Raw genomic sequence first — 16,764 nt, forward strand, 5'->3', positions numbered from 1 at the left:
GCCTTCAGTGTGAATGTGAATCATTAAAAAGAATGAGAGTTTAAATATCATCCCAGCATCTTAAATATGTCTGTCGGAAACCAAATGGTAATTACAATATTAACCACCTGGAGGTAAAACTAGATACTCAAGATATCCTCTCCTGTCTTTGAACAGTAAACAACCGTGCACAGGCCCCTTCATTAGACACTGTCATATACAGCCTTCCATGAATATTGTAGTCATTTTGATGAAATCAAGTCAGATTATGGTTATAGTCTGCCTTCATATTCAGTCAAATCTGAATGGGAAAATTAAATGCAAAGAAGTTTGATGTGGACGATGTATATGACACGTGCCTGAAAAGTATGTTCACATCATTAGTGTTAGCATTTAACCAGATGTGACTTTTTACTGTCATTCATTCTGAACAGACTGGGTTGGTTTTAGGGCAGAGACCAATATTTTATATCACTAAAATATCACTGTCTAATGTTATTTCCAGAACCCAAGTTTTCCCGGTGTCCTTATTTAAAAAAAAAACTTCAGTCCCAGTGTTTGAGAACGCTGTGAGGAGCGATCTTTGTCTGTGACACTTTGGTAGCAGCATCTTTACCTCCGTGTCTCCTGTTTGATATCCAGCTAGAGAGTCTCTTACCGGTTGGCGTAGTGTTCGATGCGAGTGTGTGTGTCGTCGTGTGAGAGCTGAGGGGAAGATCCAGGCCTGGGAGAGTCAACAAGGACAAAAAGCTCATGAGGGCATCAGAAAGGAAGTCATTAACCCAAGTGGATGAAATCAGTACTGCACAGAAAAGGCACGGAGTGAGAAAGAAGAATCTTGAGAGTGACAGAAGCTGCCACCTAGCTGAGGGTACCGGTATATAAGGATCCAAACTACATTCAGAGGTGGATCTCTGCAGGGAATCAGAATCTCAGCCTAAAACAGCAGGGGCCACCAACTTGTCGGACGACCAGAATTCTTTCAGAAGGACACCTCGGCGGCAGGACTCTCAAGACCACATTTTTGTCTAACATTGTTGGATGTTTATTTTGGATTCCTGTCATGAGCCAGATTAGACAGTTTTAGGGATATGGCCTGCAGGCTGCCAGCTGATGATCACAGCGCTAAAAATGTTAATGGTTTAGAAAATAAATATAACTATTTACTACTTTGGCTGGTGTAGCTTTTTTTAATCTCAAATCTTAAACAATTCTGCTCCATTACTACATAAGCTTAGTGGTTTGCCTTATTTTATTACTTTTGTGCTTTACTTAAACAAAAAACAGTGCCAAAACAAATTCAATTATTTTTTGAATTGACTCACCTTTTTGCAGTTTTATTTTCAAATTATGCTTGTAGCTATTTATGTGTTCTTTTCAACTTTTCTGTGCTTTACTCTGAGGTTGCTTGTCTTTTAGCTCTATTTGTATCATCCTTTCTAATGACCCCATTTCTTCAAAATATTATAATTAAAAATAAAATAAAAAAGCTAAGTTTGCGAACTAACTTTCCAGTTTCCCCATTATGTTCATACCATAGTGGCATCAGCAGCTTCTTATATTGAGAACCTGGTAAATTTTGTTCTGATCTTGAGAAATTAATTGTAGAACTTGACTTTTGTCATAGTAGATAAAACATTTGAAATTGAATGAGATGTATATGAGTGAATGACAGGAGTTTATATCAGCAGAACAAAGCAGTGACATGCAGTCAACACACGAACCATCAAAGAAGCAGATGGACTGGAGTTTTAAACATGTTCCTGGTACAGCTACACTGGTCGGGACATTTGGGAAAGTACTATTATTGTGAGGGACACTGTCCTGGTGGACACATTTAGCAGGTCCCCACTAGGTATGTTTAGGTTCTAGATTTAGTATGGGATAAGAATAAGGTCCAATTGGAGCCAGGGTAACTCTGCAATAGCTATAACAACAGCAACAACAACAACAACAACAATAATAATAATAATAATAATAATAATAATAATAATATTGCATCAAACCCCTTTGTTACTTCAGATCTGGAATTGTTAGTGCTTTTTTACAGACTCTACAGAGTTCTTTTAAAGTCAGAGCCTAATTATTCTCAGAGCCTAATTATTCTCTCTGGCTAAAATTAAATGAAAATGTGAATTGTAGTTTAGTTATGGTTAGGTTGAGACACCAACTGGTAATGGTTAAAGTTTGTGTGCATGCGTGTGTGTAAGCGTGTATCTTTATGTGTGAGCCAGGTACTCACGCATGGTCTACGGGCCAGAAGTTGATCAGAGTGATGGGACTGCAAGACAAAAAAACGTGAAATGATGACATAGAAAGTGGAAGGACAATGCACAGACAGCAAAGCATGATGGGAGCTGAGGTTGTCCAAAATGCGCGTTTTGTGAAATCAAACAGTGAACAATGTGGTTTTGGAATTACAAGAATAGACACATGCTTGCCTGCACTCTGTGTCCATATGTTATAAAGTCCGTTTTTGACCTACACAGGTCTACACCTTGCGTTGACAGCTAGCATGATCAAAGTCCACCCTATAGCAATTCCAGGCTAAAATTTAGATCATTTTAGTTGTTTGGCTGTGTAAGAGCATTTTGGATTTTCGAAAATGTTTTAGTTTTTTTCTGGCTTAGGCAACCAAGGTAATTTAAGGCATTTTTAAAGTATTTTGTTTCTAACTTGGAATTAGTGTTTGGACTTATTTTTTAACCACATTTTCCAACTTGTTAGTAAATAGGCTAACAAGCTAATGAGTTATATTCCTCATTTGTTTTATATTTCTGTTAATGTTGTTTCGCTTCATTCTCTTATCATTATCTTTTAGTCATCTTAATCAATACTTGTTTTAGTAAAACTTTTTGTATAAAAGTATGTTTTTTTTTTTTAACTCAAAGATTTTTATGTAGCTCTCTGGTTAGCAAGTTATTTTAGCCAAATATGCTCACTTTTATTTTGTAACTATGTTGAAATTTTGTTTCACTAAAATATATTTTTGTGTCCGGATGTGGATACAGTAGTCTGTGCAGTCCTGAGGTCATTCAGCTGTTTTGTCTAACCTTAGTCAACGTTAGTACTAGCATGATTTCTAGGCATGTCATTTAGTTTAATTTCTTTATTTGTTTAACCTTAACAGGCTTATGTGACGTCAACACACATTTACTGTTAATGCCAAGCACAAAATCACATTACTATTGGAGTACATACAGTCATTTATTATGTGTACGTGTGTGTGTGTGTTTGTGCGTGTGATTTCGCCCACACACAAGAACCACTCACGTCTCCATATTGTCCCCCTCTAAGATGGTCTGAACAGGCAGGTAGCCCATCCGTGGGTGTTTGGCAAAGTAGCGCTTGGTCCTGAATTTGTTTTTCAGCACCTTGGCAAAGTCCCTGACGTCCTCCCCTGATGTGGTCTGCACAAAGAGGGGACAAAGGTGCTGTTTTTGCTGCTTCATACACCATCATGCACCATGATTTGCTTTATCAGACTTAATCCTTCCGTCTACTTTGTTTTTCTTTGTTAGCTAAATGTAAGACATTGTGTCAGCTTGGTTACAGATAACGTAGCTTTTTTTCCCTACTATAATTGTGTGTTTATATTTAATGGGTGCTTTCACCTATTTCTGTATGATCCCCACATATACTGTACATGCATCTCTTAGCTTCATGACTATTATCTTTGAGCTATATTCAGTTGACTGTTTGTGGTAGAAATATTCATAACAGAACATGTATTATACATCAAAATGAACTGTGATAAAATCTTCGTACCGGAGTGCAGTACTCCACCATCGGGTATTGCATCTTATGTCCCTTGGCAACTCGTCCAGAGAAGAAGCAGCTTTGGCAAATGTCATAGTTGAAATGTTTCAGGCTACGATATCTGGAGAGAGATAAAGAAAATAATAATAATAAAAAAGACAAGGACAACAGCGGAGCCAAGGTGGCAAGGTAACAAAAGAAAGTAGCTGTGGGAGAAAGAGAAAGGAGAAGACGGGAAGAAAGAAAAAGACAAATGGAAGAAATTTATGACTTTTTTTGCCCAGAGTTGGAGGCAGTTAAAATTCTTTCTGCCTCGTACCAAGTTAAGTTATTACTGCTCCAGTCGAGCTACAAAAGAAGAGTCAGACCTTCTTTTACAGGTCCCAATTCTCCTGTGCTGCAGACCATTATTCCAGAGGTATCATCAAAACCCCGTCATACATCATTATTACATACCAGCATGCTGTTTTACTGCCTTTCCACTGAATTAAATCGAGCCAATCAAGTTGGTTTAAAAGCTTCTTTGACACTCGACACAGAGTGATGTTATTTATCAGAACCGCTGAAGTTAATGTGCTTCTCTAGGAATAAAACCACCAACTAAAAGCTTTTGCCACATACAGGACTTGCAAACATGTCTTTGTCCAGATTTGCCCTGAGGCCCAACATGATTTTCTTTTATTTCATATACATTTTTTTCCCTCATAAATAAGATGCTGATTCAACATTCAACATTTCCACTTGCTGGATGTTCTTCACAAAGTCTTAGCCTACACAGACATAAGTCTTAGCCTTGTTAGGTCTGTGATTAGAGTAGTGTAATTGAAGTAGTGTCAATCCTGTGCACAGGCTGCATTAAATAAATATGTCTTTCAAATGTGCTGCTGTTTAAACTGCAGAGAAAGACAGAGAATTCCAAAGTTTTCCAATGCTCACAAATGCATGAAGCCATATGGAGCAAAGTTGCAGACAGCTACATCAGAGTGTTACTGTCTGGACTACGTGTACTTCTTAAGGCCCACGTGGCATTTTTTTGGTTTCTAAATGTGAAAGTTAACTTATACCATTTCAAAGGTCTTTTCTGAGCAGCTAGCCCAGAACTAGAAAAGTTGCATGTTGTCTGACCTGAATCCGATGATGGGACACTCTTTACAGATGTTACACTTGGCCTGGTGCTTGGCAGTCTCGGCGGCAGCCACGCGGTGTAGCACCGGCAGCCACACGATGGATTGGGGCTCAAGTCGCATCCAGTCCAGAAACATGGCGGCCTCCAACTCTGGTTTGTTGTTTGCCTGGGGATTTGGGGTGAAATGGTTTGTTGTTTGCCTGGGGATTTGGGAAGTTGAAGTTGAAGTTGGATTAAAATAATTAATTAAAATCTTAAATTCTACCAATGTGTATAGTTCCTGATATGATCCCTAGGTCACAATAACACGTACTGTATGTTTGAGTGCCCTAATTACCCCTGTGTTATTAATGGCAAACAGCATCATCATGAGTAAACTGCTCTTAGGGGAATGGACAGAAGGACAACTTAAGAAACACTAAGAGGTCTCCTCTTAAAGACAGGTATTGGACCTGGCCATGGAACATTCACATACAGCATTAGGCAACAAAATGGGCTCATCCTGCAACTGTGGCATGGCTGTGTTTCTGCTGCACTACCTCCAGGAGAACCAAAAAGGGTGGGTGGAGAAGCCTCTGTGTCAGGGCTATGGCTAACCACAGAGAGTCCACGGTACACCAGTGCTAGCTTCACTGGGATGGCTCAATACAACCTTTTCATGTCAGATACCCATACTGTAACTAATGTCTACTCTCCTCATATGAAGTATCTAATAACTGGGTCCCATCGTTTGTTTACGATCTCATAACATCCTACCAACTCTAATAGATCACTTCACTGTAGAAAATGCAGAGGGCGAAACCCTGGTTTCCAGAGATTTAGGAGTGGAACGTGAGGCAGAGCTGTTATTTACGAGGCTCCTCTCCAGTGGAACCAGCTGCCAGCACAGATTAGGAAGGTAGACACGCTCTCTACATTCAAAGTTACACTTAGAGCCTTCCTCTTTGATATAGCTTTTTTGTATGATCGGCTGCTGGGAGAACTCCCAAGGTGCACCAGGCTCTGCCTCCACCTCTCTCTCACTCTATATGCACATACACAAACACATTAAAGTATGTCATCATAGTGACCTTGCCCTCTTTTTCTCCTGCAGTTTGTGCTTGCAGCAAAAGCAGCTACATTATACACTGTAGTTCCTGTTACCGTCTTTGAGTCCTTCACTAGTTACTGTAGTACAAAACTCCTGGTATGATGTTGTGTTGAAGAATACACATGGTAGCAGTATTATAAAGTTTCTGGTACATCTCCACCTGGTTGTGGGAAGGCACTGTCCCTGATTCCTGTTTCTAGTTCAAGTGCTGGAGTAGGAGCTAATTCTTACACCTTTACTGGTGTATTTTTTTAATAAATCTACTAAAAGGGACATAGAATTAGGGCAGTATTTATCAAACTTTGAGTACACGCAATTCTGGATGTTTTTTTTTTTTAGGTCAACATGTAGCAAGTACAACTAATGTTCTGGTGTCATGGCCCCCTAACTAATTTTAGGGACATACCCCATATAAATCCACCGTCATGGTGATTTGTCACTTAAAATTAGCTGTTTTAAAAAACAATCCTATTGTTGTAGGAATACGAAGATAATTGCACATTTCATAGTTTGATATGGAATCGTATTGTCTCAGGAAACAATATTTTATTTCCACAAAACCCTCTTTCAAGAATATGTAGGAAAATGGTTTAAAAAGTTTTATTTAATCAGTTGTTGTTTTTTGTCAGGTAAGTTTGAGGTTTGAGATCCACTACATTTGGGGCAGAGTTCTCACCAAACAGTGTGTGTGTGTGTGTGTGTATGCAGGCATGTGTGTGATAAAACCACCGGAAAAGCAATCCTTTGCTACCTCCTGAAATCAGTGGAAACAGAAACCGCAGGCTTTTGGTTAGCGGTGGTTTTCAGAAGTGATTAGATCAGGATATTGAATTTTCACGGTGTGTGAAGTTTTATAGGCTTCATCCTGTTCCATTTGTTGTAGATAAAAACATCCTTGTTTCCACTCGAGTGACATTTCATTCCACTAAGAGATGATTTGCTTGATGGCTGCAGTTATTCTCCCCCTACTCTCTTGGCCAGACCACGTTCCCTGTGATTCACTTTATCACTCTCTGATTTTTACGATCATTTTTCTTTTATCCATATGTTGTCTCTCTTCCATTCAGCTAAGCTCTGGGTGAAAAATACTTCAGGTTTTTTCTGTGAAGAGTGGATGTTTGAGGTACAGACACATACAGTAACTCTACCAGCAGAGCTCCTTAAACAATGGCACAGTTCTGGATCAAGAAATATTGAACTAGCTGCACAGTGTGTTTTACAGCCTGGGAGTTGGTTTCCAATAGGGGAGAAAAGCTAAAGGTAGAAGATAAGACAGGGCTTTTAAATAATGAGTAAAGAAAGCAGGACTTAATTCATTTATGCAAATGAGAACGCTGGCTCATTGGCTAAACAGGCCAAAGTTCCAAAATCAATTTGAGCCTGACCAGTCTTTGTTGACGCACAGAGTGTGTGGTGGCTGCCAGCAGTTTGCACATTTGAGCTCCGTGTCAACACTGGCTGTGTGCCTCTGAGATTAACAGACTAAAATTATAATAAAATATTTTAGTCATGAGTCATACCTTCTACTTATTAGCAACCAGTGCATGAAAGCTATGTGTTCTACAATGCTGCTAAATCACAATAAATGATTAGAGATCTTATTATATTCCATGAAAATAAGGCTGCACTGTGTACAATCTACACACCACTGTTAGGCTCAATGGATGTTAAAAATGTCTCATGTAAACTGTACTGAAAATCAGCTCCACTGCTGCAGTGCTGTTTTTATTTATATACAGTCATATATATTTATAGATATAACGTGGCCAGCAGCAGAGTGGCAGAAGGAAAAGCCTAAGAAACAAAGTTTGAAATCAAGTGTTTCTTTACTAGAAAATGTAAGACCTGAGCTCTGAAATAACCAGCATAAGCTGCACTGAGGTGTTAAACAATCATCTGTGTCTGAACCTGACATTTTGACTAGTACTGATCCTGGGTTTCAGATCTGACCACGACTAAAAAAAAGCATTGGTTCAAAGCATGTTTTTATCAGAGACTCACAAACTGGAAACAACTGCGGACGGAAGGCTCAATATTGGAACCACCAAAGGAGGCAACCTCCCCAAGCTGTCGGGGTATCTGGATGGAGTCGTGGAGCAGGAGGCCCAGGCGACGCTGGTCACAGAAACCGGTAGCACTGGCAACCTGTCGAAACAAGACTGGAGGGGACCAGGAAAAAGTTGCAGATTTTTAGTTGAAAGCTGGTGGAAAACACCAAATTGGATTCAAATGTGCTGTAATTTTACACAGTCAACATTAAACAGGAACACTTACATCTATATTTATCTTCCAGGTGAGCTTTGCAGAGCGAGATGACTCCAGTTTTGAAAGACAAGGTTCGAATTTTTCCAGTGCGGCCACTAACACACAACAACAACAACACAGTAATGACAGGACGTGTCACATTGAACACTGACACAAAATATCTTCCCCTCGTGTGTGGATGCAGTCTACATACGTGTCGTAGACGTTGAGCAGCCAGTTGAGACACATGTCCACGCACAGCGGGACATTAACCAGGTGGGCATGGCTCTGCTCCAGCCGCTGGTACAAACTGGTCAGACAGGTGACCAGCTGTGGTATGTCGAGCAGCTGCTCATTCTGTTTAAGACCGTGTTGATCAAAGACCTCGCATGCCATTGGCATACTCATCAGATCCACTGGAGACATGGAAAGACAGAGAGAGCAGAGACTTTGTTATATATACACACTCCACATCAGTGTAGTAGTAGTTAAATTCCCAGAATCTGGCGACACCACATGAATCACCATACAGGGGCAACCATACAATATATTGTGATAGTATGGGCACAATGATGCATTGACTATTTTTCTTAATTGTAGGAAAACTGTCAGCATAGTAAACACACAATGATGTCACATGCCTGATATCAGGTTACTATAATTTGAAGAGAGTGAGCTACATTTGCAATCACTAGAAAATAAATAAAAGCAAAGAAAATGAACCAATAATAATAATAATAATAATTTTGAGTATATTAGCAAAATGAAGTTGGAGTAAAGATATTAAGATATTAAGTATATATTTCGGGTGTGTTAAGGACAAAGAAGAAAAGAAAATTCCAAGAATAAAAAGTGACATTGCAATGTCATTTTGTTTAAAGCCCTGGCTAATTATGCAGCTGGTTGTGAAACCAATGGTTGTGAAAAGATGCAGTGTTTTCTGCAGCATGACCTTTTTTTAGTTAAAGAACATTTATCTGTAACAGAACTTCTGTACTGCAGTACAGTATACGACTGCGGCCAGCAGCGGGCCTTAAAAACAAGGCTCACACAGCAGCTGGTGGGTGGCACTGCTCTACTACTGATGCACACACATATGAACAGACCCACTGTATGTAATGTGCTATAGAAGTACAAACATAATAGGATGAAGCTCAGTGAGAAGGAGACAATGGAGGACATGGAAAGCAAGAGAGACGGCTGGAGGTGAAAGATGGAGAGGATTGAGGATGTGTAGGAGCAGCACTCATGATACAGAACTAGCTGTAATACATGTAGGGGGCGTCACTGAATCAAAAAGCACTAGTCAACTAACATTTATGTAATCACATCCACTGCACCACTGCACCATGAGCAATCACATTAACTTTGTAACTATGTTGGAGCCATCTCTGAGCCTACTTCTAGGTTTCTCCTTGAGTAACCTTTAGATTCTTCTGATCTAGGAGCAACCTAGGTTTAACCAACTATTGCCCATTTTAGCTCCATGGCTAACTGTAAGGTATTTCTGGCTAAATGTCAACGTCGACTCTCTTGATCCAGGTTATTGTTCTCTACATCCTGTGAGTCTTTAGTTATTCAAGCTCTATTTAACAGTTAGATGTCCAGCCAAAAAAAGGGATAAATGGATAAATTAGACGGTGGCTCACCATCTTTCCATGATGGGAGAATAAATGCTGATTTAAATACAGGACCTTTGGGTCTTTTTATGGTTTTGTATACATAGGTAGTCTTTTATACTACTTTGTATTAGTATGTATCTTCATTATATTGATAATTATGATGTAAGTACTTACGACAGAGAGCCTTCTGCAGGCGTCTCAGCTTCATTGCCGTTCGGTAGGCTGAGAATCGAACGTTGTTTAGGTCGGCTGTGGAGGGCAAGAAAAATGAACGTAGTGACTTCTCAATCAACGTAAAAACAGTACGACACTCAATTGCCTTGTAATACATCCAATACATAATTCTTTTTGCATCACATTTTTCAATATGAAATGTACTTATGGAGAATCGCACGTTTGCCCTTACCCAGAGACTGGTACAGCTCGGCCATTTTTGGATGATCCCAGCATGTTGTCTGGGTCTGGTGACTGGAAGAAAACAGAGGAGACAAAAAGTTGAAATTGGAAGTAGGTCAATGTTTGGTGTTCGCTTGAAGACTTGAAATTCTGAGGTACTTCAAGTTCTAATATTAGTTCTACTGTTTATATTTGTCTTTTAAAAATACATTTCTTCCCTTCAACAGATGGTGATTCAGTAACTCTAATAAAACTCTGTGTTCTGTTGGCACCAGGAAATAATAGTTGTAGTTCCTGGTGCTGCCAGAAACATTTGGAAGAGCTGGTAAAATAATAATCAGTGATTGCACTAAGATACAAAAATAAAATAATGAATTATGTTCCTCTTGGGCACAGGTACTTATGATAGGATTTGTTCAGTAATAAAATAATGAATTATGTTCCTCTTGAGCACAGGTACTTATGATAGGATTTCTTTGGGCCAATGTTCAGTATTTCTGTTACTAGTTGACTGTCTAAATGAAAAAGGCAAACACCTGAAATGACAAAAGACTTTTTGTAAGTGCTATGGAAAGCTAGCTGGCAGTGGACACTATTTTACTGTGCAGTTGATGCTAATGTGCCAGCTGCCTGCTGACAGCTCAGGGTTTTTCCAAACACAACACAGATGCTTGATATGGTTTGAACTGGTTCCCACTTTCTTTGTCAGATGGTAATGAGTAGTCTTTTGAATGACTGCGGTCCTGACCCACCTCACAGATGATACTTGTTTTTAAGAGACTGTGTGCACATAAGACTTTTGTCAATATGATAAATATCTTCCAGTTTAGAGCCTGTTCACCACCAGGATATGTTAACCAGGATATGTTAACTTATAACTTTTAACTGATAACAAACTACTTTATATAATCTTCAACGAGCCTGTTCACCACCAGGATATGTTAACTTTGATAACAAACTACTGTATATAATCTTCAACAATTGTTCCCCTGTGTGATGTTACACATTATAAACTAGCTGACTGCTAATATGTGGGCAACACTGAGCAGTAAAGAGAAATAACATCCATTTATATGGCTGTCCTTAACTATCTACTCATGTAAGCTCCAAGCTTCAACATGTGACCTAAACTGTCCAGTATCATCCTGCAGTGAGCAGGTTCTCTGGTCAAAAGGCAACACAATAAAACAAACCTCGTTCTATGTCACACAGATACAATATTTTGGCTTTTCCTTATCAGATGACTAGCAAAAAGAGTGAGTTTCCACAGAGACAAAAGTATCATTTTTTACTGCAGTCAATTTAACTGCTTAAGTGAATGACTGAAAGAGATTCATGGGCCGCGATGGTGCCGTCCTCTTCCTCTATTGCTGCAGATCATTTTCTGCACACTGAGCCTCTGAATCAGACCAGAGTGCATGTCGAGAGAGAAAACAAAGCAGGAAAGTCATGTTCATCTGCAGGGTTTTAGACAGAGCTATGTCAACAGAACCTGATTCATTACACAGAACCAATTACATTCTGCTTGTACTCTTCAAAAGAAAGGCACTTGGAGACAGATGGTCAACTGCTTTTTCTTTTTCAACAGCTTTTTGTTACCTTAACTAACCATTTTTTAAAATAATTGTTTTTAACTTTACTATCAATGGCTGAACTGAAATTGTTACAAAAAATGCACATTTCTTTACCGAAACACTGCACATCACCATTTATAATGTTAAATGGACTAATACAGACATTGTTTTGCATTTGAAACTGAGATAAGAATGAATTCTCTGCCTCTCTTAGTCTGTGTGAGTCAACAACTGTAAACAGCTGCCTCCAGATCTCAGTCTGACGTCCTGTCAACACATGAATTATGGAGAAGGTATTTATTTTCTGACCCTTTTGAATTCAGAGTCATTATTAAATCTGACGTCTTTGGTTTGCTAACATACCTGATGCTGACAGGCGACCAAAAGCTTTATGACATGACAGGTTCTTCTTTAAGGCAGAAAAATGACAGCCTTGTTAGTGGGCCTGGTTTTATGGGACTGCTTTACATGTCAAGCTTTAGTCATTTCATATCTGCTCTAAAAGCCTGCCTTACATGGCTGAACTTATTACTACTACTATTGTTTATTCGATTACAAGCAAGAAATAGTTAACAGTAAGCCAGAAATAGCTAAGATTTATTGGAAAAATATTGAATAAAATCAGACATTATTCATTAATAGCTAAAGAAGCATCTGCATCACTCAAAATTGTCAGCTTAATGATATCGTCAGCCAAAGAGAATAAGCATAAAAAACACGTAGGAGTTAAAGGGGCCACAAATGTCTCATAACTAGCCAAAAATCCAGATCAAATATCTAAACCAGTTCTGACATACCAGCAAAACATTTGAATAAATCTAAAAAATAACTAAATACTTGCAGAAAAAAGATCATCTTAGAGTGAGAAATACTTGCAGAAAAAAGATCATCTTAGATAGAGTGAGACAATTAACAGGTTTTAAAAGTTCACCCCAAAAATTACCATAAATACTGCAAAATAGCTTCGTTTAACTTAAAGTTAGCTTTGCTACAGCTTAGGTAAAATATTTTAAGCACCGGGCTATAGATCAAAGTATCAATCTATCTAGACAGATTCAGCGGTCTGACTCACACCTGCCACAAGAAAGTTTCTGGGTTGAAGGGAGAAGCTGAAAGTGATTAATTTTAAACTTCAGTCAACATACTTAAAAAAAAAACGCTCTGTGTTGGCATACTTTGATTAAATGGCTGTAGTTGTATGGCACAATATGACTCAAGAGCTAGATTGTCCATACTCGAGTCCTGCTGATTAGCATCTAAAAGTACAATTGCATGTAACATTGTATTTTATTGCTCATGATCTAACAGCACTCCCTTAGTGATTGCAATCTACCTACTGGGCACCCCTGCTTTAAACAGTTTAGCAAACAGGTAAATTACAGTGAGCAGTGTGTGAACGTGAGGCTGAACACACACACACATACACACATACACACAAGAGTCAGGACAGTGTCTACTACTGTGGACTATTTGCAGTTTCTCCTGTTGTGCCTCCACAAAGGCTCACTTGGAGATGAGCTACAGTTTGATTGCACAGCTGGCAGTAAAGATCGTGGCAATCGTTTGACTTTGGAAAATGTCCCCTCTTCAATCCCAAGACACTGTACCATCTCACCACCATGCTGACACCCACAAGAAACAAAGCCAATTCTGACACGTCTGAAAACACCACAGTCGTATTGTTTCCACAGAAGCTTTTTGCAGTCATCGTTAATTTTAATGTGTTTTAAAGGAAATAAATTTTATCATAGCTTTTGTTTCCAGAACGGAACAGAACAGCAGGGACATCTACTCCGTCGTTACACAGCTCATTTGATACTTCATCACTCATTTTAAAACCATTAAAATCTTGTCTACCACAGATTGTGTAAGCACCGGTCTCTTAAATATATTTCAGGGGTTCCAGTCCAGGCTAATAACTTTTAATTCTTGAAGCCTAGGACTATGAACTGCTGTATGTTTTTGTTACATGGGATTATAGGAAACCGAGTGTGTTTTGGCAAGAATCTCCCAATACGATACATATCACGACACACGGGCAATGATACAATATATTGTGGTACTATAGGCACAATGATTCATTGAGGGTTTTTTTTGTGTGTGTGTAGGAAAACTCTGCATAGTAAACACAATGCTGTCACATGCTTAACATCAGGTTACTAAAACTGGAACAGAGGGATCTACATTTTTAATCACTAGAGAATCATCATGAATATTTGCATATTAATGGCTAATAAAAGAAATCGATACTTCGCTTTAGAACATCGATACAATATTGTGAAACAGAACATTGCGATATTCTAGTGTATTGATATTTTCTTACCCCTACATTTTAGGATAAGCAGCAGACAGATATTTGGACAATGAGTAACAAAAATTATCCTCCTCAAAGTTATATAAAACTTGTAGGTCAAGCAACACCAAAAATTAAGACAAGAGTGGATTAAATTGAAACCTAATACCACGTTATGTTGACACAGCACAGATGTACTGTATGTTCTATTGGCAAAATATACAGTATGTCTACAATTATCAGATTCTTTAGTCTGGAAGTGTGTTCATTTACAACAACATACACTCATGTAATCTACTGCTACTTGCTGTGTTTGAAAATCAACATTAATCACAAACAACTGGCTCTCTTCAGAGGGTTCTTCCGATTTGAATGATAGCCCATAACGTTGTTAGTGACTGGAAGAAAACCTGGGTGAATCTACACAGGTACCTTGGATGTTCATGACTAACTAACCCAGAATGTTTGGGATGAAGAAGATAAAAAAAAACATTGAGGTGGGTGTTGGGTGACACTTTCATCCACCATCCTCAGCCTGGACAAGATAATTAACCAGTAATCCTACTGTTTAACAGATACAAGACAGCTGCAAGAGGAGGAGGAAAGAAGCTTTCTTGTCAAGTCCTCAACAAAGCTCCACATGTTCAAACAGTTACCATCATGTGCAACGGTATTCTAACGGTTAGCAACGTCAACATGTGTCATTAGGAATATCTGCAGGTGAGTCAAAATTAAATAACAATGGTTAAGCTTAGAATAGTGACATTTTCAAGCTGCAGGTCTATGTGTATCCTGTTATCAATCGGTTATATTGAGGAATAACGCAACCCACACACAAGCGCGCTGGCAATCACACCGGTGGCAAATTTGTATAACCGCATCGTCTGCTCCTTGCTTTCCCACACGCGCTCACGCACACACTACGCTCAACACTTGCACATTTGAGCAAACGCAAAAAACCGTTCTAAGCGTCACATCACTGTTGCGGTGCGATCCCCACACGCACGCATCAGTCACGGTGCCATCGGTGAGGTGCCGTGTCTGCTCCTCTGTGTACTCGTGCGTCGCTCTGACTAAAGGAATGCATCGCAGAGATTGGTTTCGGCACAGCTGCAGCTCTAGATCTGGATCTAGATCGAGGCGTAAGATACGCACGGTCCAAGGGGGTCCACGCACTCCCCTGGTTACCAGACGCTGTCGTGCGCGCGCATATACCTGTGCACGTTAGCCCGCTTTACTTTGCAACGGGAAACTACACCTTTGACGTTATGGCAGAAACAACACGTTTTAAATTAAGCCGCATATTTGCGCCACCATCAACAAAAACAGCTGTATTCCTAGGAGTGAGGACGTGATAACACCTGTGCTACAACGTCCCGATGTAAAACCTACAGCGGCTTCTGCGCCTAGAGATGCGAAATGTGGGGTCTACGTGCGCCTCGGTGCAAAGCTGAATTTGCTGCAATGTTCAATTCGAGCCGATCCCCAACAACAGTCCCCTATCCCAGTACTCACTTCCGAAGCTGCTCCCGCATCGCCGGCCGATACCGGATCCCCACGAAATGAAGCAGCGCTGGAGACAGTTATCCGAGCTCGAGCCAATCCCGGCAGCTACCGGTGAGACGGTGGGCCACGATCAATGTGACCACTCTCTATTTGCATGTATGAATCTATGAACGTATGTATCTGTGCTCAGGCTGCAGAGGAAGACTGGACACAGAGATACAAGCAAGAGTCAGGCACCGGAATACAACTACACGACTTCCGTTATCCTTTCAAAGTAAAACCTAATGCATTCTATTTTGGGCGGTGAGGGGCTTCTCTTATAGTTTATACTAGGAGTCCCCAACCTGAGAGCTAAGGGTACCTAATAATACTAAGAGCTACTTGTTTGACACAGAATTCCCCAACAATGTTATAATAATCAGTTCTGGGACATACAATAGCAGACCCGCTTCTTACTATCAATATTGCACCCATTTGACTAGATGATAGATTATTGATACGTTATTAATCCCTCGGGAGTTCCCTTCGGGAAATTTAGGCATTTTATAGTATCACTGCAAGTGTAACTGATTCAAAAAGAGCAGCAACAGTACAATTTGGACACTCTTGTTGACTAGTGTCTTCTAGGATCTTTAGAACATACCCCGCGGGCACCTTAGGTAATCCACAGGGGCTACCAGATACACCTGGGCACCACGTTGCTGACCCCTGATTTACACTATAATGTAGTTCTATACAATTTGATACCGTTTGTATGGTACCGATAAACATTCAATTAAAACGGTAATGTCATTGAATCAAGGTCAATTTTTCAACAATCTTATTCAAAATGTGTATGTTGCAAATTTTCCTATTGTCCTATTTGCAAGATACAGACTCTGATAAGTACAAACTTGAATTACATATATATGTCTGTGTGAGAAAGAGGTTGGGGGCGTGTATATATATAATTTGTGCACATAGATTCGTTTTCTAAAAGGTACAGGGCATTATGTGTAATTATGTGCTTTTAATTTGAAGTCACACTCCCTGCACTTCCGAGCTAGACCTAACTTTCTAGTTAAAATTGACACAGTTGAGCTTTACAAGGCGGAGCTGAGATGCCCTTCCCCCATCCCTGTTTCTGAGAGCAAACGGAGCCATCCGACTAGGTTTTTCACCTTCCTGATGAGAGG

At 39.6% G+C, this 16,764-nt stretch overlaps 1 protein-coding gene across 1 annotated transcript in view; it reads right to left on the minus strand.

Moving 5' to 3' along the window:
* LOC103389473 (dystrophin) overlaps nt 1-16,764 on the minus strand; it is a 159,323-nt gene that overhangs the window by 6,546 nt on the left and 136,013 nt on the right. Inside the window, 10 exon segments of the mRNA XM_025062208.1 lie at nt 638-703; nt 2,222-2,260; nt 3,253-3,389; nt 3,748-3,859; nt 4,864-5,030; nt 7,956-8,113; nt 8,229-8,314; nt 8,413-8,614; nt 9,995-10,069; nt 10,227-10,288. Coding sequence (XP_024917976.1) covers nt 638-703; nt 2,222-2,260; nt 3,253-3,389; nt 3,748-3,859; nt 4,864-5,030; nt 7,956-8,113; nt 8,229-8,314; nt 8,413-8,614; nt 9,995-10,069; nt 10,227-10,288 — 1,104 coding nt within the window.

Source organism: Cynoglossus semilaevis, chromosome 14 (assembly GCF_000523025.1).
Source record: "Cynoglossus semilaevis isolate Cse_v1.0 chromosome 14, Cse_v1.0, whole genome shotgun sequence".
NCBI classification, from domain to species: domain Eukaryota; kingdom Metazoa; phylum Chordata; class Actinopteri; order Pleuronectiformes; family Cynoglossidae; genus Cynoglossus; species Cynoglossus semilaevis.